This window comes from Cynocephalus volans, chromosome 11, assembly GCF_027409185.1.
Source record: "Cynocephalus volans isolate mCynVol1 chromosome 11, mCynVol1.pri, whole genome shotgun sequence".
Classification (NCBI taxonomy): Eukaryota; Metazoa; Chordata; class Mammalia; order Dermoptera; family Cynocephalidae; genus Cynocephalus; species Cynocephalus volans.
The window spans coordinates 96,578,840-96,601,371 of NC_084470.1; the positions used below are offsets into that span (position 1 = coordinate 96,578,840).

The 22,532-nt window shown below is 44.0% G+C and overlaps 1 protein-coding gene across 6 annotated transcripts in view; it reads left to right on the forward strand.

Moving 5' to 3' along the window:
• NR2C2 (nuclear receptor subfamily 2 group C member 2) overlaps positions 1-20,281 on the forward strand; it is a 104,212-nt gene extending 83,931 nt beyond the window's left edge. For 3 of the 6 annotated variants that reach the window (XM_063114394.1, XM_063114397.1, XM_063114395.1), the window contains 8 exons: positions 765-858; positions 2,871-3,004; positions 4,248-4,425; positions 5,657-5,778; positions 7,775-7,914; positions 9,008-9,145; positions 10,184-10,289; positions 13,376-14,056. In XM_063114394.1, the coding sequence (XP_062970464.1) occupies positions 765-858; positions 2,871-3,004; positions 4,248-4,425; positions 5,657-5,778; positions 7,775-7,914; positions 9,008-9,145; positions 10,184-10,289; positions 13,376-13,550 (1,087 nt within the window). In that variant the 3' untranslated portion in view covers positions 13,551-14,056. Of the gene's footprint in view, positions 1-764; positions 859-2,870; positions 3,005-4,247; positions 4,426-5,656; positions 5,779-7,774; positions 7,915-9,007; positions 9,146-10,183; positions 10,290-13,375; positions 14,057-17,399 lie in introns of those variants that run through there. The other 3 variants (XR_010024882.1, XM_063114396.1, XM_063114398.1) reach the window with 3 other exon arrangements.
• The last annotated feature ends 2,251 nt before the right edge of the window (positions 20,282-22,532 follow it).

The window sequence follows — 22,532 nt, forward strand, 5'->3', positions numbered from 1 at the left end:
TCAGTCCCCTGTTCTCACAAAGGGCAATGCTGCTGTCAGCCTTTGGAGCTGATAGAGGAAGCACGGGTTCTCCTGGGAAGGGTGCTTGTGTGGCTCCCGCCCACCTGCCTCAGCCTCCAGCCTTGTCTTGCCTCGTCCTACCTCTCTGGAGCTGTTCAACCACACCTCTGGACAGGCCTGAGGATGCCTGATTTAAGAGGGGGTCAGAAACTCTCCTGTCTCAGAAGCTTGGATTATGCCCTGCAGTTCAGGCACCATTCATACAGGAAAACAGTTGTTCTGTAGTTCAAGAGTAGGGCTTTTTTTTGCAGTACAGACAAAAGCCTGAGGTGAGGTGAGGTCCCAGGTAGTGCCACAAGTTGATTTGTTTTCAATGTAATCTATTGAACTTAGAAGGAACAGAAAGAGGGAAAACAAGAAATCCAGAGTGTGTCATAGGGAAAATTGGTGTTGAGGATGCCTTAGTGATTTCTCTGAAAATCAAGTTAACTTTTTTGGCAGCATGGCCATGGTCTGCAGTCATTCTGGAGAACCCCAGGGTATGTGCATTGTGTTTCATCTTGTTTCAGGCTGTAGACCCAACTTTGTGCACATCTCATTGCAGAGAGAAGGGGAGCTGTTAGTTACTCTGTGGCTGAGTCTAGTTAGAGTTTTTCTGCTGTTCAGACAGCTTTGCAAATGTGGAAGGGACGGGTAAATGCAGCGTGATCATACTGTGCATAAAATGTTGGAAGCTACTCTGGGTTTCTTTATGTCTTAAATAGACAAACAGGTCTTCTTGATCCAGGGATGCTTGTGAACATCCAGCAGCCTTTGATACGTGAGGATGGTACAGTTCTTCTGGCCACGGATTCCAAGGTGATGTTCGTTCTCTACTCATGCTTCCTCTCCTCTTCTATGTGGACAGTGCAGGCCACTTCTCTACTGTGTGCCCCACCTTCTTCTTGACCTTCAGAGACCACACTGAAAGCATAACCTTCCGTGTCTCCATTTGCTGCTGCTTGTGCTACAGCTACCCTGGGATTTGTTTTAAGCATGCTGATGGCTTTTCAGAAATCTGTGTCAGGACTGGCTGGTCATAGTCATTGTAACATGTCAGAGTCTAGACTTCAATTCAGTAGATATTCTGTGGTTCTGTTCTCTATTAAGATTTTTTTCCTCATATACACATCGACAAACTATTAGCATGCTGAGGAAATAGCTACTTATCCCAAGATGGCCTTTTGCAAAAATTCCAGTTTCTTTTTTTTTTTTTTTAATTTTAACATTTATTTGTACATTTTTATGGGGTACAGCCCAGTTCCTTTTCATTAGATGATCTTCAGGAGGAAGTTCAGCCAGGATTCTAACAATTCTAAAGCTTTGCTACAGCAAATCAGCCATAGGGAATTTAATTTCCTGTATGTGGAGATATTTGTCAATCCAAGAGGGAGAGACAACTGGTTAGCTCTTGTGATGATAACCAAGGAGGAGGGTTTTATCTAGCCAAGGCAACTCATTGTTTTTCTTGTCTTGTTTCTTTTCTTTTTTTTTTTTTTTTAAAGATGACCGGTAAGGGGATCTTAACCCTTGACTTGGTGTTGTCAGCACCATGCTCTCCCAAGTGAGCTAACCGGATGTCCCTATATAAGGATCCGAGCCTGTGGCTTTGGTGTTATCAGCACCACACTCTCCCAAGCGAGCCACGGGCCGGCCCTCATTTGTGTTTATTTGAGTATATCTCTGGCTTTCTTTTTTGATTGAAATATAATTCACATACCATAAAACTCACACTTTTAGTATATAATTTAGTGGTTTTTAGTGTATTTACAAGGTTATATGACCATCACCACTATCTAATTCTAGGGTACTTTTATCACCCCCCCAAAAAAAACCCAAACCCCATTAATCAGTCACTCCCCCTTACCCCCTCCTCCCAAACCCTACCAACTACTAATCTGCTTTTTAAGTCTATGGTTTTGTCAGTTCTGTACATTTCATATAAAGGAAATTGTACAGTGTGTGACTAGCTTCTTTGTCTTGGCATGTTTTCAGAGTTCATCCATGTTGTAGCATGAATAAGTATTTCATCCCTTTTTATTGCCAAATAATATGCATTGTATGGCTGGCTATACCATAGTGTTTTTATCTATTTATCAATTGATGGACATTTGGGTTGTTTGAGTGGAATTGTTGATCATATGGTAACTCTTATGTTTAAACTTTGAGAAACTTCCACACTTTTTCCCAAAGTGGCTGCATGTTTTACATTCCTACCACTGTATATGAGAGCTCTGATTTCTCTACATCCTTGTCAACACTTGCTATTGTCTGTCTTTTTGATAGTAGCCATCCTACTGGGTATGAAGTTGTATGCCATTGTGATTTTGATTTGCATTTTCATTGATGTTCAGCATCTTTTCCTGCACTTATTGGCCATTTGTGTATCTTCTTTGTCCATTTTTAAATTGGGCTATTTGTCTTCTTATTGTTGAGTTGTAATGTTCTTTAAATATCCTGGCAACTAAATCACTATCAGATATATGATTTGCAAATACTGTCTCCCATACTGTGGGTTGTTGTTTTGTTTTGTTTTGTTTTGTGGTTGTCTTTTTACTTTCTTAATGTCTTTTGAAGCATAAAATTTTAATTTTAGCGAAGTCCAATTTATCTGGTTTTGTTCTGTCGTTTTATCACTGTCATTTTGTCACGTGTGTGGATTTGTGTAACTACCACCACAAGCAGGATACAGAACTATTTCATCACTAAAAAGATCTCCCTTGTGCTGCTCCTTGTTTGAAGCTGTTTTTAAACCAACATTAGACCTACATTTGCCTGAGAGTCATTTGCATATATGTTCATTTTTAATGTTACTGTTTTTTGTTTAATAGGCTGAAACAAGCCAGGGAGCTTTGGGCACACTGGCCAATGTAGTGACCTCCCTTGCTAACCTAAGTGAATCCTTGAACAATGGGGACACTTCGGAAGTCCAGCCGGAGGACCAGTCTGCAAGTGAGATTACTCGGTATGAGCCCATGAGTGCTGAGGCCCCCTCTTGACTTGCACTCACAGTCACTGTGTTGTGAGGGTGGATGACAACATTTTGGCACCCATCCTGTATTTCGTTAAGGATTGTAGGGCTGACCAGTTAGCTCAGTTGGTGAGAGCATGGTGTTCATAACACCAAGGTCCAGGGTTCAATCCCTCTACCAGCCAGCCATCAAAAAAAAAAAAAAAAAAAGAATTGTAAAATTGTTATGATGTTCCTGGATGTCTATCTTCTTTCAAATTTTAATTATGAAAACATGGACCCACTTACGTTACATGGTATAAAACAATCAAAATTGCTTTTTATTCCAAAGTATGAAAAAGGAAATTGAGTTACTCAGTGGAAGTGGGGGGAGGGGGAGCCTTTCAGTGGACAGATGTTACTTGTATTAATCACTGTTTAATGCACCTGCATATTAGTAGTTCATCCCTTTTCCTGATTCTATTTTAGCCTATTTTTCTCATGTATATTTTTTCTAAGTAGTGAGTTCACAGCTTAAATCTACCAGGATAGCTAGATCGATATTAGCTGATAGCATTAGCTGCTGAGGATATTGGCTCTTGTGTTTTGTTCCTTGCACTCCTGCCCATCGTGGCAGGCCAGTCAGATGCATAGCTGGGGACTACACAAGTGCTCTGGCCCTCGGGTTCAATTGCAGGCTGATAGCAAAACTAAGATTTATGTCCAATGGAAAGAGGATGGGACTTGAATTAGGTAAAATTCTGGTTTCACGGGCCGAGCCCGTGGCGCACTTGGTAGAGTGCGGCGCTGGGAGTGCTGCGACGCTCCCGCCGCGGGTTCGGATCCTATATAGAACTGGCCGGTGCACTCACTGGCTGAGTGCCGGTCATGAAAAGGACAAAAAAAAAAAAAAAAAAATTCTGGTTTCACCACTTACTATGTGGAAGGCCTTGGAAAAGTTATTTAACATCTGTAAATCTCAGCATTCACATCTGTAAAATGGAGAGAAATTCTATCTTTGGAGTATAGTGGTGAAAAGTAGAAATTGCATGTGACAATAAATAACATATAGCTCAGTGCCTAAGACGATGTATAGACAATGCATAGAAACTTTCATAATTAGCCCTTCCCTCAGCAAGTAGAATTTAATGATCTTTTCCCCACTGCGTTGTTTTTCTAAGTTAAATCTCAGCTAGAGCTCTGTTCCTCCTAAAAGCTGTAGATTCACAACATTTGCTTGCTTCATTTTTGCTCACAGGGCTTTTGATACCTTAGCTAAAGCACTTAATACCACAGACAGCTCCTCACCAGCAAGCCTGGCAGATGGGATAGACACCAGTGGAGGCGGGGGCATCCACGTCATCAGCAGAGACCAGTCAACACCCATCATTGAGGTTGAAGGCCCCCTCCTTTCAGACACACACGTCACATTTAAGGTGAGTGCATTCACCTAACCACATGCCCTCAGACTCCCAAGCCTGTTGGGGGAGAAGTTCTGTACCAAAGCTCCTCTGCACTTTTAAAAATCAAACCTTGGAGTGAGCTCATTTGTGGCATTTGACATCACGGCTTCAAAGCAGGATCTTGTATTCCAGAACAGTGTTCCCAAGGAAGCGTTTTCACTCCTCTTTTGCTCACAGTGCCATTTGGTTCTGAAGGTAAGCCTGAAGCAGACATGGCACATAATTGCCAAGACACGCTGACAGCTGACTGCTCTGCCTCTGTCTTCCCATCCAGTCTGGTTCTAGCATAGGAGCAGGTAGCCGCCTTTGTCTCTTTGTGTAATAGAAGCCCTTGTATACAATCTTCAATAAGTAAGCAGCCAGCCCTTGTTCTCAACCATTGATCCTGAGTGCTCTGATCTCTAGAGCCATATAAAGCAGATCTTAGCCATCCTTGAAGAGTGCTCTTAGGTCCTCATAGGTCTTCCCCAATGCTGTCCTTCACTGGCCTTGCTTTTTCTACAGGACACTCCCAGGGCATCTGAAACCCTCTCAGTCTCTAGGTCTCCCAGCTGAGTCTTCCTGTACCCCCAGTATTCTTTACTGGAGAGATCTAACCAGTCACTTAGGAAGATTGGGTCCCTGCCAAAGTTGCCCAAGGATGCCCAGGATACAGGTCACCAGTGGGATTCCAGCTTCAAAAGCACTGGAGCCCAATTCAAGACAGTGGAGCTCCAGGAGCCCAGGACGGACATTCTGATAATATGGTATTATCCTTCTACCACTTGGGCTTCTGCTCAGCTCTCACTCACTGTTATCTTGAGGCCACCTACCAAAATGCCTGCTAGGCCATGAAGTTGACCCCTGTTCCCCCTGCCCCCCCCCCCCAATTCAATTTGGACTTTAACCTGTGGCTCAAAATGGAATTCCTGTAGAACAAATAACAATTTAACTGAGGCAACAGTTGGAGTATGTTTTGTATGGGTGAGCTGGAAAGTCCCCCTCAGGCTATATTCCAAGGTCCATTAGACTCTAGTTCACTAAACAAAAAAACATGGGGAGTCAGTACAAGCCTCCTGCTGCAGGAGACATACGTTTCACTAAAGATGGGTGCACACAGGATCTTTAAAATCACTAGGAGACAGTGACTCTTGTTGCCACTATTGTTGAAACATGACAGGGACACATGTTGACAAGGCTGTCCCCTGTACCACCTTTTTTCCAGCTGACAATGCCCAGCCCGATGCCAGAGTACCTCAACGTGCACTACATCTGTGAGTCTGCGTCCCGCCTGCTTTTCCTCTCAATGCACTGGGCTAGGTCAATCCCAGCCTTCCAGGCACTTGGGTAAGTGGCCTTATACTCTGCATGTATCCTTGGGTGGAGGCCTTCCCTTCTCAAGGAATGGCCTGGAAAATCTCAGAGAGCCCTTCCACCTTGACTATTCCTATGACCTTGCTCAAGGGATCCCAAGTTTCTTATTAAATACTGTCAGGTAGCAGGGGACCATGCTTGCCAGTTCTACTATGTTCCTCAGACCTTTATGGAGCCTCCTACATGTGCCAAGGACTTGGTGCTAGGAGCTGAGGATGAAGTGGAATAGAAGGCAGGAGTGGTCCCTGGCACAGTGTGACTCAGAGCTGAAGCCAGGCCAGGAATAGTGCCTGGGCCTTTGACAAGATGAATGTGAATCGGTTGTGTCCTAAAACACAGGGCATTTGTTTCCATTCTCGCACAAGCTTCTTAGCTCAGTGGTGACGGCACCTGGAGTAGCACTGACCCTGATGCTCTCTCTGCAGGAAGCCCCTCTTTCTTGCTTTACTGAGCATCACTTGTGTGTGTCGATCATGTTTCTCCCCTAAATCCCAACACAGCTCTACCTTGTGCCAAGTGCTGTACAGTTGGTGCAAGCTGCCATTGTGCCCATCAGGTGGCTCATAGTAGGGCTGAAAGATAGGTCGGGTGATGTGGTGTGTGCCCTGAGTAGTTGTTAGAATGGTTGCCACACTCCTTGATTAAAGGAGAGATGGATAGGATTGCTCCTCATTGTCACGGGGGAGCTGCACAGGCAGTGACCACTGAACACGTGTTACAAGTTAATTGTTAACTCTTTAGGAGAATGGTCTACCTCTTGCTGCCATCTGGTAGATGGTCTTCCTTCAGGTGTCTTGTTGATAGTCCCACAGTTACTAGTACTGGTAGGTAGCTAAGATTTTTAAAGTGGGGTTAAAAAGTGATCATCCACTGCCCTGACGAATGTACTTTTTCTACTTGAGTGATTTGGAACCTCCTCCACAGGTTTTCTCAGCCGAGGCTAGATAAAACATGCTGCCACAGGGCCGGCCCCGTGTCTCACTCGGGAGAGTGTGGTGCTGATAACACCAAGGCCACGGGTTCAGACCCCTATATAGGGATGGCCAGTTAGTTCACTTGGAGAGCGTGGTGCTGACAGCGTGATCCCCTTACCGGTCACCTTTTAAAACAAAACAAACAAACAAAAACCATGCTGCCACATTTAAAGTGGTTTCATTTATTTCACATACCAGTCTTCATAGATTAGTGTTCAGGGTAGCAATCATGACAAAATACGAGACGTGCATCTGGGCTGTGTATGGAAATGGTACCCATAGCCCTGGTTTTTGTTGCTTGCCTGTGGCAGGGCCATACTTGAGGCAACTGGAGGAACAGTCTTGTCAAGACAGCCGTTTCTCTGGCCTCCTGAAATCTTGAGACAGAGGGATGCTGCATCTGGGGCATTCTGAGAAAAAGGACATATTATTTTGCAGTGTGTCAACCACACTAACTAACCTGAGTAGGAATTACCCAGGGCAGGGCTAAGAGTAGCCTTAGCTGGACCCTTCCTCCCTGCTTTAGTCCCAGCTCCAGCAGAGAGTCTGCCTCCTGCCATTTCAGGGTTTGCAGGGTGTTTCTTTAGAGTCCACACTCAGTTCGTGGTCCTTTGATCCCTACAGCCCTCATGACCTTGGCTGCAGGACCGTCTCCTGGAACACAGCCAAGCCAGGACTGCTGAGGATTTAGAAAGCTGTAGGAAATGGTGCTTTAGCCATTCCTATTAAAATTTCTCATTACTTAAGTCTAAAGAATCTTTAAAGAGAATAGATACTTTTTCATCAGAGGGATTCTAGTTAAAACATTCATAGGCTTGCTCATAGACTTTATCGTTTTCTTGGAGAGTGATCGTGGACATACCGTAAACCTTCAACGAATAGTTGCTGAATCCACTTGTTCTAGGAACGCTAAGGCTTAGGGTCTGTGTGTCCCTCATCTTTGGAGAAGTGCCACCCTGCAGCACACCGAGCCTCCTTCCTCTCTGTGTCCCCAGGCAGGACTGCAACACCAGCCTGGTGCGGGCCTGCTGGAACGAGCTTTTCACCCTCGGCCTCGCCCAGTGTGCCCAGGTTATGAGTCTCTCCACCATCCTGGCTGCCATCGTCAACCACCTGCAGAACAGCATCCAGGAAGGTAGGGCCCAGTGACGTGGGGTGGAGCCCAGCCCTGGCTAGAAAGCAGTGTCAAAGACAGCTTTGTTGAGCCAAGCTGGCAGCATGGCAAATTGGCCAGCCTCGGTGTCCCACAGCATCCATAGGCTACGAGAAGTTTGACTGTTAAGTCACGGGACGTTTATCAGTCAGAACATTTAAATTTTTGCCAGATGCACTCTTTCCATAGAATGAATATGAAGGAGGAAAAAAAATATTGAAAAAAGTTAGCTTCCTGATAGGCATTTAGTAGTGTTTTCAGAATAATTACAGCTTATATTTTCATCCTCACTCAGAAGTTATTCTTTCCTGTATAATAGCTCACAAATCCTCACAACCTTATAAAGTAGGGGCTATTATCCCAGTTTACGTATGGAGAAACTGGGGCCCCAGTAAGGTCCCTAGCTAGCCCCATATGAAACAGTAAGTAGAGGAGCTGGAGCACAAATCTGGGTCGTGCCAGTCTTGTAGCCCAGGATGCATTTACCTCACCCCAGCTGCTCCTCGTGGATGAACGAATGACCCTCTTCTAGTAAGATTTGTGGCAACCATCTAATATTTGGTGGTCAAAATACCAGCCATGTCAGGAATAGGAGACAGCCAGTGCAGTCTCTCCACGTGCTGTGTGTACTGTCATGAGGAATAAATGAAAAAACATATAAAATAGTTTTGACAACTAAAAAATGCCAACATTTAATGTTCAGGTCAGCAGACATATATTAGGTGCCTACAGAGACTTAGAAAACTTAATCATTGCTATGAACTAACGAGTCTTAGACACAGAATAAAAGGAATCACAAGTTTGCACCTTCAGGCTAGGGAGCTGCGGGGGGCAGGCAAGGGCGTCACTGGTCTCAGGCTTTGCTGTCGAGTCAGAACATACAATGGAGAAGGGTTTGGGTGTACCTGTTGCCACTTCAGCTCGAAAATGAGGCTCTTGACCATCTCAAGATTATACTGGTTTTTCATTAAAAAGTGAAATTATTCTTCTATTTCTTTTGTTCTGTGGTTCCTCAAAGAAGCTAGTTTTATTGTTCATATCAGCCCTTCTCAGAGGATGTAATGTTGGTTTCTAGATAAACTTTCTGGCGACCGGATAAAGCAAGTCATGGAGCACATCTGGAAGCTGCAGGAGTTCTGTAACAGCATGGCAAAGCTGGATATAGACGGCTATGAGTATGCATACCTTAAAGCTATAGTTCTCTTTAGCCCTGGTAAGATATGTGGGGGGGACTCACGACACTTTTCCACCTGAGTCTACTGATATTTCTGAACATGAACATGGTATCAAGTCATCAGCAGTATAGAGAGATCCCTGCCATATTGTATGTGACCTGGTGTTCTCATGACAGATGCTTTACTAGTTAGCATAAATACATAAATTCTTCTAAATCCTTGCCGTCACAGCCCCAGAGAAATAGGCCACAGTGTCTGGTTATATCATGTACTGAATCGATTTAATCTGTATCCTAACTAAACCATTGGCCAAACAAGATCTCGGCATACACGTTAGAGTACACTATCAACGAATGTCCTTTTTTTTTTTCCTTTTTTAAAATTTGGGCTTTTTGCCTGTTTCCAGGTTCTGTTAGCATATACAATCTAGCACAGGTTGAAATGCCACACAGTCTGTTTCCCCATGGTCTCTGCGTAGCAGTAGCAGCAGCTGCTGCAGAGCATGCTGAAAGCTACGGTCACAGCAGATGCAGAAGAGGAAGCAGGGCTGTGGTGAAAAGTAAGAGGTGACTGGGCTGGCCTCCCTCGCTCACTCCCCTCAGCTTCCCTCTTCTGAAGCCTCTAGAGAGATCACTTGGGCTGACCACAGACCTCACCAGTGAGGCTGGACACAGCTTAACCTTCCTTTTCTCCCTAGCCTTCCACTCATGAACAACAGAACAGCTCATAAAAATGGGAGAGATTATGTAATTACATATCTGGGAAGTAAATGATAATTTCTAATTTTATGTGGTAGTTTAAAAATCTGTGTGTTTTCTGGAGTAGTAAGAGACCAGATGTCTAGAACCGACTCAGGCTGGTGTGTCCTCTCAGGACCCCAGCCCCCTCCTGGAAGCCTTAAAGGCCTTGGCAGAAAAGAGAGTTTTTAAGCGAGTGTTCTAACAATAACATCTAAACTAGATCATCTTTCAGAGTTCAATCTGTTGTACTTGAGAAGTTTGAAGATAAATACTAAGAAGTCTGCAAGTGGGATTTCCCAAACACAGGAGAATTTGGGGGTACTTTTCTGTTTTCAGATCATCCAGGTTTGACCAGCACAAGCCAGATTGAAAAATTCCAAGAAAAAGCACAGATGGAGTTGCAGGACTATGTTCAGAAAACCTACTCAGAAGACACCTACCGGTGAGGCGCCAGACACACACTCTTGCTTGGGGTGGGAAGGAATGTGGCTGGATCAGTAGTTTCAAATATCAATTATACAAGCCTTCTCTTTTCTGGAAGCCTGGTAGAGCCTCTATTTGATGTCACCTTAATTCTCAAGTTTTAGAGGTGGCAATAGAGCGTGGAGCAAGCCAGGTGGGGAGAATCAGGACTACCCAGCTGTTCCAGTGTTGCCATGTGACTGTGGGTGAGGCCTCAGATTGCTTTTCTTCACTGGAGGGATTGGAGTCGATGCTGTGTGATCACTTCTGGGGTTAACGTATGTGAGGCATGAGTTCTGATGGAGATTCCCCTTGTCCTGAATAGTGTGAAAGGTCTGCCCCTCTGGTCAGCATCCATTGAAGAGGCAGTGCTAGAGTACTTGACAGAAAAGTTTTCATTGACAGAAATCACATCTAACCCCTATAAAGGAATGGGTGAGTTGTATAAAATAATTTTACCCTCAGAGAAACTGATGAAAAAAGTCCCTTTATTTGGGTGAAAATTAATTGACAGTATTATTTGTAATGGATGGACAGCAAAAATATATATAAATTAGCCTTTGTCATGCAGATTTGGGCAGGAAAGTTGTCCAAATCTGCCAAAGGGGAGAATGTTTTGGTAGGCTTTCCAGCCAAGGACAGAAGCACTCTTTCCCCGTGACCGTTTCTGACCCATTGGAGGCTATGTGAATTTCTGGGGCCCTTTCAGGTAAATTATTTCATATTTCCCTCCCCCCTTTTTCCCCTCAAAATAAACACTGGAGCAAAATTGACAGTGTAGGAAGACACATGGCTCTGCCTCTTCCAGACTTGTCCTCTGCACAGACCTCAGTCTGTAGGTGCCCTGTGGAACAGAGATGCCCTGAGCCCTTCTGGCCCAGTGGGTCTCAAAGGGAATGATTTTGCCCCCTAGGCAGAGTGATCAGCTATCCTGGTTGATCTTTCAGTGCTAAAACCAGAATGTCCCAACCTTTTCTCTGGTGTGATCTGAGGATCCTGTGGCTGATCCTGCTGGCAGAAAGCCTGCCTCTCCTTTCGGCACATCTTCATGGCCCAGATGTGACTTTTGCAAAAGCAAGATCCATTTTCTTTTTTTGTGTTGGGGTTTTTTTGGTTTATTTTTGGCAGCTGGCTGGTACAGGGATCTGAACCCATGACATTGGTGTTACGAGGCTGTGCTCTATCTAACCAACTGAACTAATGGGATAGCCCAAGATCTATTTTCTACTGGAATCACTGAAGACCTTGTCATGAATCTAGAATAACTTCAGCCTCAGTACATTATAGAATGGGACTGTCAAGTAATACACCCACACCCTGAATTCATACAGCCAGGTGTGCCGCATGCCAGCAAGCTGTCTCCTGAGAAGGCCACAGACCTACACCCTCACAGTTCCCATGGCCAGAGGTTGGCTGGAAATGGTCCTCTGGGGGCTGCTGGCAGAACCACAACATGCTCTAGAATCATCTTAACATCAGCAACTCTGTGGCTTTGGAGAGTAGATATGATGTTTCTGAAAAGAAATCATGAGTCAGGGACCTGGGAGCGGGGAGGGTAGCTACGGGTGATTTGGGGCTAAAAATGAGATAAGAGAGGCTTTATTATAGAACTTAGAAGACAGTCCCCAAAGAAAAGGCCCTAGAATGTTTTACATCCTGTTTCTATATTCAGTTTTTAGTCTTTCTCATCCTTGTGCATTTTCTCATATTGGTTGTTTCTCTGGAAATACCCTCCCCCTTGCCTCCATATCTGCATCTTAGCTGATAGATACCTTACCCAGCCTCTAAGGCCCAGCTGAGGTGTCTTATGCTCCAGGAAGTCCTCCCTGATTTGCCCTTACTGACTTCCTAAGACCCTGCAGCCTGTTCTGCCCTTCAGGATCTGTAGTGGTGGTCTTTACATGCTTGCGTGCCCTGCAGGATTGAGCACAGTGATTCATGGTGACTAGGCGAGTGGATGACAGTGCTGGAATGTTGCAAGCATGGTATGAATACACTTTCCTTTTTAAAAAAAACATAATATTCACTGGAGAAAACTTAGAACATTCTAAAAAGCAAAAATGGAAAAGAAAACTTTTTACTCTATGAAAACACCACTATCCAGAGGTATTAAAATTTTTTGTATTTCCAAAAATTTTTTCTGTATGTGTAATTGGGATCATAAAATACAAAAGGTTTTATAACCTTTTTCATTTAATATACCATAAATGTACATACTCTTCTTCAACATCTTCCATGGCTAACATTTCCCTGCTAATGAGAAGGTGGTGGTTTCCAGTTTGGGCTACTGCACGCGCTGCTGTGTGCACGGCTCCACTTGCTCCCCTGAGATAGTTCCTGGCTGCGGAATGGCTCGGTCACATGGGACACTTGGGATCTACAGTGTCCAATGGCCCTTCAGGCCAGGGTCATGGTGAACCTTCCCATCCAGGGTTTCTTCAAAATGAAACTATTTTTTGCTTTATTTGTAATGCCAGATGAACACTGGACATTAGGGCAATACAGAAAACGTTTTAATAGGTAAAATCACTTCAGATCCCAGTACCTAGAGCCCAACTATTAAGCACTGTGGTGAACATCCTTCCAAATATGTATATGCATGTGTGTACACAAAGTACACACCAGTGAGACTGTGCTTGCTTGCTGCTTCACAGGCTCCTTTTACATTTTTATTGAGCAATACATCATGGACGTCATTCCTTACCAACAAATGTAGATTTTTATTATCGTTTTTTTAACGAGTATATATGAAGACACCATATTTATTTTAACTTATCCTCTACTGATGAATTTCCAAGTTTTTTCTCTTTGGTGGGGAGGGAGAGCTGTTACAGACAACAGTGAAGGGAACATATTTTTGCATACATGTTTGTACTCACTTGTTTGAATTTCTTCTCATGATAAATTCCTAAATGAGAAACTTGAAACCAGAAAACTAAGGTGGGTGGGGTGGTGGATCTGTTTGGTTCATTTCTGTGAAGTATAGACAGGGCCCTGTGAACCTTTCCTGGGCTAAGGCTGAAGGGCAGCAAACAGCCCCTTTTCTAATGACACTCCCTCTTACAGATTGGCCCGGATTCTCGTCCGCCTGCCAGCACTCAGGCTGATGAGCTCCAACATAACAGAAGAACTTTTTTTCACTGGTCTCATTGGCAATGTTTCAATAGACAGCATAATCCCCTACATCCTCAAGATGGAGACAGCAGAGTACAATGGCCAGATCACCGGAGCCAGTCTATAGTACATACTACACATCTGCCAAGGAGCAAAAGAATCCTCCCAGAACCATTCAGATACAAAGAAAATAAAATAGTGGTATTTTGGTATGTGCAAATATTTCCAGTACGTTAGCCATTTCCTACCTGGTTTCTTCTTATCTGTTAATCCCAGACAATAGCAACTAAAAGACTAGTAGGATCCTTTCCTGTCATAAGAAATGTTTTAATGCCTTTTGATGAAGCAGCAGATTTTGGAACAATCTTTTAACTCAATTTGTATTTAGAAATTCTCAAAGGGCAAAAAACAAAATGAAGTTTTATAATGTCAGAGACTAGTATTAAAAAAACTAAAAGAACCTAAGAGAACAATATATGTGTATATATATTAAAAATGTCCTTGGAATTAATAGCTACTAATTACCAGGGTAATAATATTAGCACTTTCTAAGCACTTCCTATCAATGTGTAATATTAGCAACATCTTGCCTGTGCACAGAGCAAATGGAAAATTATATGTCTTTTGCTGAAATGCTAATGATTTCTGTGAAAACTCACTAGGGTACAGGAGACAATCATTTATGTTTAAGAAAAGAAGGCATCATTCCTAAATGTATGCACATTTGGTGGTGTTGAACTAAATTCCTGTGAATGAAAACATGGCTTAGTTACGTCATGCAGTAAGTGGGAGTGTGGGAGCACAGTTGGTGGTGACCCAGACCAGAAGCTTCCAACCATAGAGCTGATGCTTATCAGGTTCCCTGACCACCTGATCCTGGTATATGATGAGCATCTGCAGACTCCTTCAGAACCTGGGATTCTCTTCTGATGGCCTTTCCAGAATTGGATCACAACTAGTCAGACATTAACTGCCCAACGAGACATGTGATTCCTCCCGCTGCTGAAAACACCCCAGATCTCCACCACTCATGGCAGACAGAGCCTTTTGACCAAAAAGCGTAAGGTGGGCAGTTTGAACCTTGTCAGCAGCACTTCCTGAATATGATCTGGGGTGGCTGCATGTTGTCCAGATGGAGGAATGTGGTCTCCTTGGAGTGTGAGGGTTCCCTTACCCAGGGGCTTCCATTCCAACACCCCCTCAAGAAGGGCCTGTGTTTCTGCAGGCCCATCAGAACAGTGGGCTGTGCGGGATCTTGCTGCCTGGCCAGGGTGGCCTGGGCCTGGTAAAAGTGAATGAAAGGTTTCTGAATGGTTTCTTTCTGTTGCCCATAAGTATTAGGGATTTTCAGATGTCTCAATTCAGCATCTCTATTGGCAAGTCTTTCAATGCTACTGGCACACCATGCACTTTGGTTCCCCCAGGTGTGTGCCAGCAAACCACCCCTGGAGCATTTTCACCGAGGGATGTGGCAGGCTGCCAGCTCCTTAAAAAACAACCCTCAGTTCCCAAGGTGGTATTCCTCCTCGTAAATTATAGCAACCATAGTTTACAACAAGAACAGAATACATTTATGAGGAAGTTATGTCTAACTTGGAGTACGCATAAATTCCCATGGATATGAATAAGCAAGCTTTTCCTGTTTGAGAAAGTGGTATGTGTATTTTCTTTTTGTATAGCCCAGATTAAGAAAATATATCCTGTAAGGTTGAATTTACGTCTGTTGAATCTGTTGATCAGATGATACCCCAAAAGATCCCAGCACACTCCCTGCCTTGCAGGTGCTCTGATCTGGCTTGGCCGGCAGTGTCAAGGTGGGTGCCACACACATGCTGGACAGGCTGAAAGCAGAACAGGGTGCTTTATACTGAAATGTTAGCAGCACCTTATGTAAGTCATTGTTAGTGGGAATTAAGTGGGGACAGTATCTCCAACTTCTAATTCTCTTTTGGATTTAATTATATCATTTATAGCTCATGCCTTGGAAGCAAATTTTGTAGATTAGTGGAGGTGGCTATTATGATAAAATGATGGAAAGGATTTAAAGTAATTAGTAATTTTTAGTTTCCTAATCCTGAAATGTTATAAATTTTAAATTAAGACCAAAAAATGGCCAAGACACTGGAGTTAGGTCTGTTTTGTCTCTGCTTGTGAAGGATTTCAGTAGCGGGATTCTTGAAGTATGCATCTCACAGAGTTGCCTGCTCTTCTGGCCTTTTGATTTTTGTGTGTGAGCATGTCGATCATGTGGAATACATGTTGTGTCACAGTTTTCAGATCCTAGTTCTCAGTGTTGGTGAAAAGACTTCCACAGGTCACTCCCTCATTCCCAGGCCACTCAGCGGCAGGCCCTGGAAGTCCTGTGTCCATTAGGCTATTTAGACTCAGGTTGGATAAGGAGTGCCAAGCTCTTGTGAGAGAGCACTGGAGAAAAAAAACAATTTAGCTTGGAAAATTGCTGATTCTAACTTGGTCCTGCTCCTAAAGTCCCTTTGCTGGTGATAGCTGATTCTGGGGGACTGTTTTGGGCTTTGAACACTCCTTTGTTGGTTTCCCAGAGCCTCTTGGCCTTACTTTGAAGTGGCCTTTTCTTTAAGGATCATATCCACATAACCTGAATTCTTGCTGTCTGAACTCATTTCAAGCCTTTGACTGCAGGTCCATTCCTTCTCTTGTCAAATTGGTTAAGGAAAGTCAGCCCAAAGTCAAAAATTACTTAAAGATCCCAACCAAATGTTTGGGCTCCAACTTTTCCAGGGCTTGTAACCCTCATTAGTACTTTGTGAAACTCTGGATTTAATGAAGTGAAACCAACCCTCTGCCCACTGAATTCCTAGGCTGTTTTGCCATGAAACTTTGTCGTGTCCCCTTTCTGCCAGCCTGGCCTCTCCTCCGTTAGTGAAGAGAGGCACACTGACTCAGTGAGGTGGCCAGACACACACTGTCACTTCTTGGATAGGTGGGTTCATTTCAGAAGTATCTCTGATAATGTTGGGTTGAGACAGTTATGTGTTGAAATTTGTGGAGATCATTACATATAAGCATAAAACAGGACAGGAAGAGACATAGAAAAAGACCAAATTACTTAAGCAAATACTTTTCAAGTTATTCCTGGCAAGTGTTTCAAGGAAGAATATTACCATCCTTCTAATTTGACATTTCTATGTGTGTGTAATGGGGGGTTACATTATTTATTGTCTAAATTCAGCCATAAGGCTGTCATTTGGAGTTCTTTAGTTGTTTGGGTTTCTATATTTAATTTCAGATGTGGTCAGTTGTAAGATGTGTTATGTAATTGCCCTTTAGAGGGATTGTTTTTAGCTTGTCAGTGTCAGTATTACATGTGGACTCTGAGGTTGTTAGGACACCAGCCATGGAGGTGACAGTGGACACCTTGGGCTCCCTAATACAGCAGCAACATCCTCAGCAGGACATAGGTTTATATCCACACTACACACATACTGAGCTGTTTTGCTTGTTTGGGGTTAGCCACAGCAGGGAGCAAAGAATTATAAGAACTTTAGCTGCATCTAATGCTTTTACCTGGAACAAAAAAGTTCTAATCCTTTGGGGCATTTCCTGCAGAGCAGTCCTGCTCACAGCCTGCCCTCCACCTGAACAGGGTCCCTGGCTGTAGATGGCAGCTCATGCCATGTCTATGGAGCCATGTTCCAGGACCTGGTCTCATTGGAGTCCAGAACCTTGTTGCCTGCTTTCCAGTGTAAATGGCTTTGTGTGCAGTGGAGTAGTAGATGACGTTTCTAAGTCCAGGTCATGAAAAGTGCTGTTGTCTGGCATCCGCTTTCCTCCCACGGAGGGCAGTGCCCTTTGGCTCTTGGGAGTGTCTCAGCCGGCAGAGCAGTTTCCCTACATGGGGCTAGGTTATGCGGCTCTTTGAAAATGTCTTAACTCTGATGTAAATTTTTAAAGCCAACCCCTAATCGCGACAGGGTTGATTTGGGTCTTTTATACACAGGGTCTGGACCTCCTCATCGTGTGCCTCCCGCCAGCGTACAGTTCGCGTGTCCAGCCCTGGGGTCCTTCAGTGGCATTGTGTGTGTACAGATTTATAGGCTGTATGACAATGAATGTACATGTGTTTATATCTGCTCTATATGTACAGTGTATATAGTGTATGTGTACATAGATGTATATGATGTATACAGACATGTATCCAAACTTTCCCTGTTTCAAAGAGAGTTTTTGATAAGAGTTGCTAATGTAAACTGATGTGGGTTTTCCAAGGTCCCTCAGCAGGGAAGATTTGCTGGTGATTTTATCCATTTTCCTTTGGGTGAGCCTGCCTGGGAAGGGCCATGGAGTCAGAATCTCCACCCTGCACAAGGAAGAAGTCCGGACAGAGAAGGTTCTGACAGGGTCACACTGCTCACTATTCTCCAGGTTCAGACGAGGGCCAGGAAGCTGGAAGATAGTTTATCCTAATGCCCAAAACTAAGTGGGGATTTTTAACTTGCCTGTCATGCTATTTATGACCTAATCGGAAGGAACTTGGTGGCTAGCGCCATTGGCCTTCCCAAATACTCAAGAGCTCTGTCACACGGTGCTGACTCCGGAGGTGGTAGCAGTCTCCCATGCTCACTCTGCTCAGTCAGCAAGATTTGGGGCACTACCCTGTGGCTAAACAAATAGAAGTTCCTATCTCTAATGACAGTTAAAAATAAACAGTCTACCACATATTCTTTTTTAAAAATAAGCATGAATGTTGATGGCTAACCTTTGTGGCATATAAGCTACAAAGCCCACGTTACTTCTCAAACTGTAAGCATATGAATGACATTCATTGACTTAATGCCCTTCTGTAAATTATGATTTAAACTTTTCATATAAAATTTACATTTTAATAGGGATATATGTGCTCTTAAAGCTACAGATACCAAATTTCCCTTGTCCAGGTGTATTCTGATCAATTTCCCCCCTTAATTGGGCTTTAAACTGAGACACGGCACTTGGGAGCAGGGCCCAGCCCAGCAGTAGATGCTCGCAGACCTGGTAAGCAGGGGCCTGCCTGGCAGGAATGTGGAAAGCTGGCCTGCTGAATAAAATCACTGGATAACTGCAAAACTCACATAACACACAGGCTGCTTTTTCTTTATAAAATAAGCTATCAAAATATTTGAAAAACACTTCATGAGACCATAGTATTCAGTGCCTTTTGTGAGACGGTGGGTCATTTAGCCTTCAGCTTCCCCTGTTTTTGACGTAAAGAAAGCTCCTATTTCACTGGCCTCATCCAACAGTGATTGTTCGATCTTTCCCATGTCATTGCCTGTCATGACAATCACACTATTGGCTTTCCAGTTAAAATACAAAGGGAAGCTTGACAGTCTCTAAGTGAATCTTAAACTATTTTCCCTTGGGGCTATTTACCTTAACAACAATCTAAGAATAATTAAACTGTGAGCTTAAAAAAAGTATCTTTGGGGTAAGAAATGTCATTTTTCATGCCCAGCTACACTTTCAGTTAAGAGGCCAATAATTTTGGTGTCTCAATATTTAAACACACAACACAGAAAAACTGCTCAGCATTTATCAGTTGACAGACTGTGTTAAAGTTTAATGTTTGGATAGCATTAGGAAGTAGCAGACTGTACATTACAAATGATATTATTTTAACAGCCACAGCACTCATGCACTCAAATGCTGCTGCCACGTACAACTCAAGTGCTGGAGTATTTTTCTACAGTCTCTCTATTCTCCCAATTATCTTGCAAACCAGTGTTCAACTAGTTTTTATAACCTAAAAGCTGCACATTTTTCATAGTACAAACCGTAGTTTTTACCTGTAGTTTGGACCTCCCTTAAAATGTAGCCGCATTCCCAGCTCTCTCAAAAGACGTCTGTTAAAGGAAAATTCAGGTGTTAGATTTTCTTGGGACCGTTTCTATAACCTCTGCCCTTCACAATATAGAAAATACTGGTTTCTGCCATTACATTTTAATTCCAGATTTAAAACCTGTTGAAAGCTGTAGCTTTACACAGCTTTCTTCACCCTGTGAAATCAGCTTTGTTTATGTGATGGCATTTAAAAAATAGCATGTTCTTTTTAAACTGAATTTTATATCTAATCTGTGTCTTCAGTCTTGAAGAATTTGCATTGTTGTGTTTGTATATAGGGTATTGCAGTGCATGAATTAGCTTTATGCATTTTATTAAATGCTGTTTCAATGTGGCATTGTTGTGGCTTAATACTACTACCTAAATGAGGTTTATACTATTAAAAGTGAATTAAAGACTAACATGCATCCTGCTGATCATTTCTCCTCATAACAATGATGATACCTGGCCCCCAGACATGCCCAGAGCACCTTCACGAGAACCCTAGTAGCAGGTGCAGATGCAGCATCCTGGTGGTCACATCTCTACAATGCTCCGCCTCACACAACAGTGATTTAGCCCTTCGTGGTCCACTGGACTTGTAAATAGCTTTAGTAGAAAACTCTGGCAGGGGAGTCCACATGTGGGCAGGCCCTGGGTGTGGAGGTAAGGAAGCCACTCAGACATTTCTGCAGCAGAACACAGCTAGGCTGCTAGACCTCTCAGAAGCCATCACAGACAGATGTACAGAGCCAGGCCTCAAAGCAGCAAACTCATCCCTAAGGACATTTGCTATCCAGGGTAAAAATATGTTCTTAAGGTTTCAGAAAGAACTTCCTCATTATGTCATCGACCTCTCATTTTACAGGTGAGAAGTCAGATCCATGACAGAACTTACTGCAGCCAAATAGCTTTAAATTGCATTGCCAGGCAGTACCTCAAAACAAAAAGAAAATTGGTCACCACTTCAGAAGGACAAGGCCAAAAGCCATCTGATGAGCACTGCTTGTGCAAATAAAATTGTGTCAATTATAAAATCCTCTGTGATCTTTTCTCCGTTTCTGTACATTTTAAGCTCATCTTTTTAACTTTTTAGTTTTGGCAGCTGGCTGGTAAGGGGATCTGAACTCTTGTCCTTGTTGTTATTAGCACCATGCTCTAATCCAGTGAGCCAGCCAGCCAGCCCTAACTCATCTTTTATCACTGATAAACAAAATAGAAAAAAAAGACAAAGGTTTCAAGAGACAACAATGCCTCCTAGTGGTGCTGACTGCCAGAATCGTTGTCTGCTGCCTGTGAACTAGTCCATGCAAACAGTAATGATGGCCCCATCTCCACACACCCCTTCAGCCTCAGTCCCCAGCAGGCACGGAGTCTCGGCTCTCCCTGCTACAGCCCCTCACGACCGTGTCAAGCCTGACCTCCAGACCAAGTCTTCTATCAGGCACTGGACGTTTATTATCTCTGTAAAGAGTCACTACTTTGGTTCAGATGATCCTGCTGGTTAGCAACCTCTTGGGGCAGTAGAGGGAAGGAATGCTTCTGTAGGGTTTTCTGCCTAACTAGCTATGGAGACCTAAATTGTGCAAACAAAGACCAAAAGAACTGTTTTTTAAAAAAAAGGTGACCGGTAAGGGGATCTTAACCCTTGACTTGGTGTTGTCAGCACCACACTCTCCCAAGTGAGCTAACCGGCCATCCCTTATAGGGATCCGAACCCGTGGCCTTGGTGTTGTCAGCGCCACACTCTCCTGAGTGAGCCACGGGGCTGGCCTGAACTAACTGCTTTCTGAACAGCCCTTGCTGCCAAGTGAAAAAGCCCAGTCAGCTGGTGTTAAGGTCAAGACTGCAACCAGCACCTACAGGAGGGATTTCAATGACAGCTTTTACTACCCACCCTCTAAAACGGTAGGGTGGGAGGACAAGGTGCTGAGTCTCAATGAAACACCACCTTGGCCTGGAGCCATCTAACGAACACCATCCATTACACATCAGACCCGCACCCCACTGTCCCCCCATCCCTACAGACATCACCCTGAACACAGGTCTGGTGTGAAATCATCATAAGCCAGAACTTGAGCATCAAAGGTAAAAGGATCAAAATGTGCCCAATTTAATGTGATCATCTCCAACAGTTACATAAAACATACTGTAGCTTTTTATCATATCACTGGCTACTACCTCATGTGGCAGATACTGCCTTTATTCCCATTTTACAGATAAGGAAACCAGTTAAGGACCCAGAGAGCTTTAGGATTTGGCTAGGTCCCCAGGAAGTAGAGGAGTAAAGACTTCAGCTTTGCTCTTCTCAGCCCCACTATCCTTTTTTAATTCTTTTAACCACTGTCCTGCTGTGTCCCATAAAGTCAAGTCTATCTGAGTTTCCAAGGGTCTCTGGTCCAGGCCATCCTTCACTTTTGACTAAGTAAACCTACTCTTAAGGTGACCCTAGAGGGCTCTGCTCTCTTTTGGGGGCCGAAGCCAGTATAACTAAAGTGACAGTAACACCAGGGTCCTAGAAGGAAAGAACTACCAGGAAGATGTGTCACACATCACATCAGCTCCCAGACAAACCTTAAGAGCAAGGACTTGGGAGAGCGTGGTGCTGACAACACCAAGTCAAGGGTTAAGAGCCAATTACCGGTCATCTTTAAAAAAAAAAAAAAGAGGACTGGGCTGAGAGCTGAGTGGTCAGCCTCAGACACCATCCCCCAGCAGGGCCCCCCAGTCTCCACCAGGCATACCACCTTTCCTCCCTGATGACCAGTAAACCTCCCCTAAGGCACAAAAACAGGCCACGGGGTGGGCAATGGCTGAGCAGCCAGGGGCACATGCCCGAGTGAGGCTGACCTGTCAGCCACTATTGGCTCCTTCACCTCTGGCCACAGCCAGGCTCCCAGGAGACAAGAGTCGGTTGCTTTAGTTTAAAAAATAGGTGCTGTATAAAGGGTCACCTTTGGATTTCTGAAAAATACCCAAAAACCTGGGTGGAGGGGTGGCCACACTGTCAGCTGCAGACGACTCCAGCCAGACTCAACTGCAGCAGCCCTTATGTTCTCCACAGTACAGTCTGAAGAGAGATTCAGTGCCAGCGAAGACCAGGAAAATTTCGGTCACAGGACTGAGATGAGCAATAACGAGATGTGCCTTACACCCTCCCTGGCCCAAAGCCCTTTTGCCATGCAGGCTCCTCTTGCCTGTCTGACCAGGTATGTTCCATGTGGCCAGAGTGACTAAGATGCGTTTTGTGACTGATGGAGCAGAGACACTGATT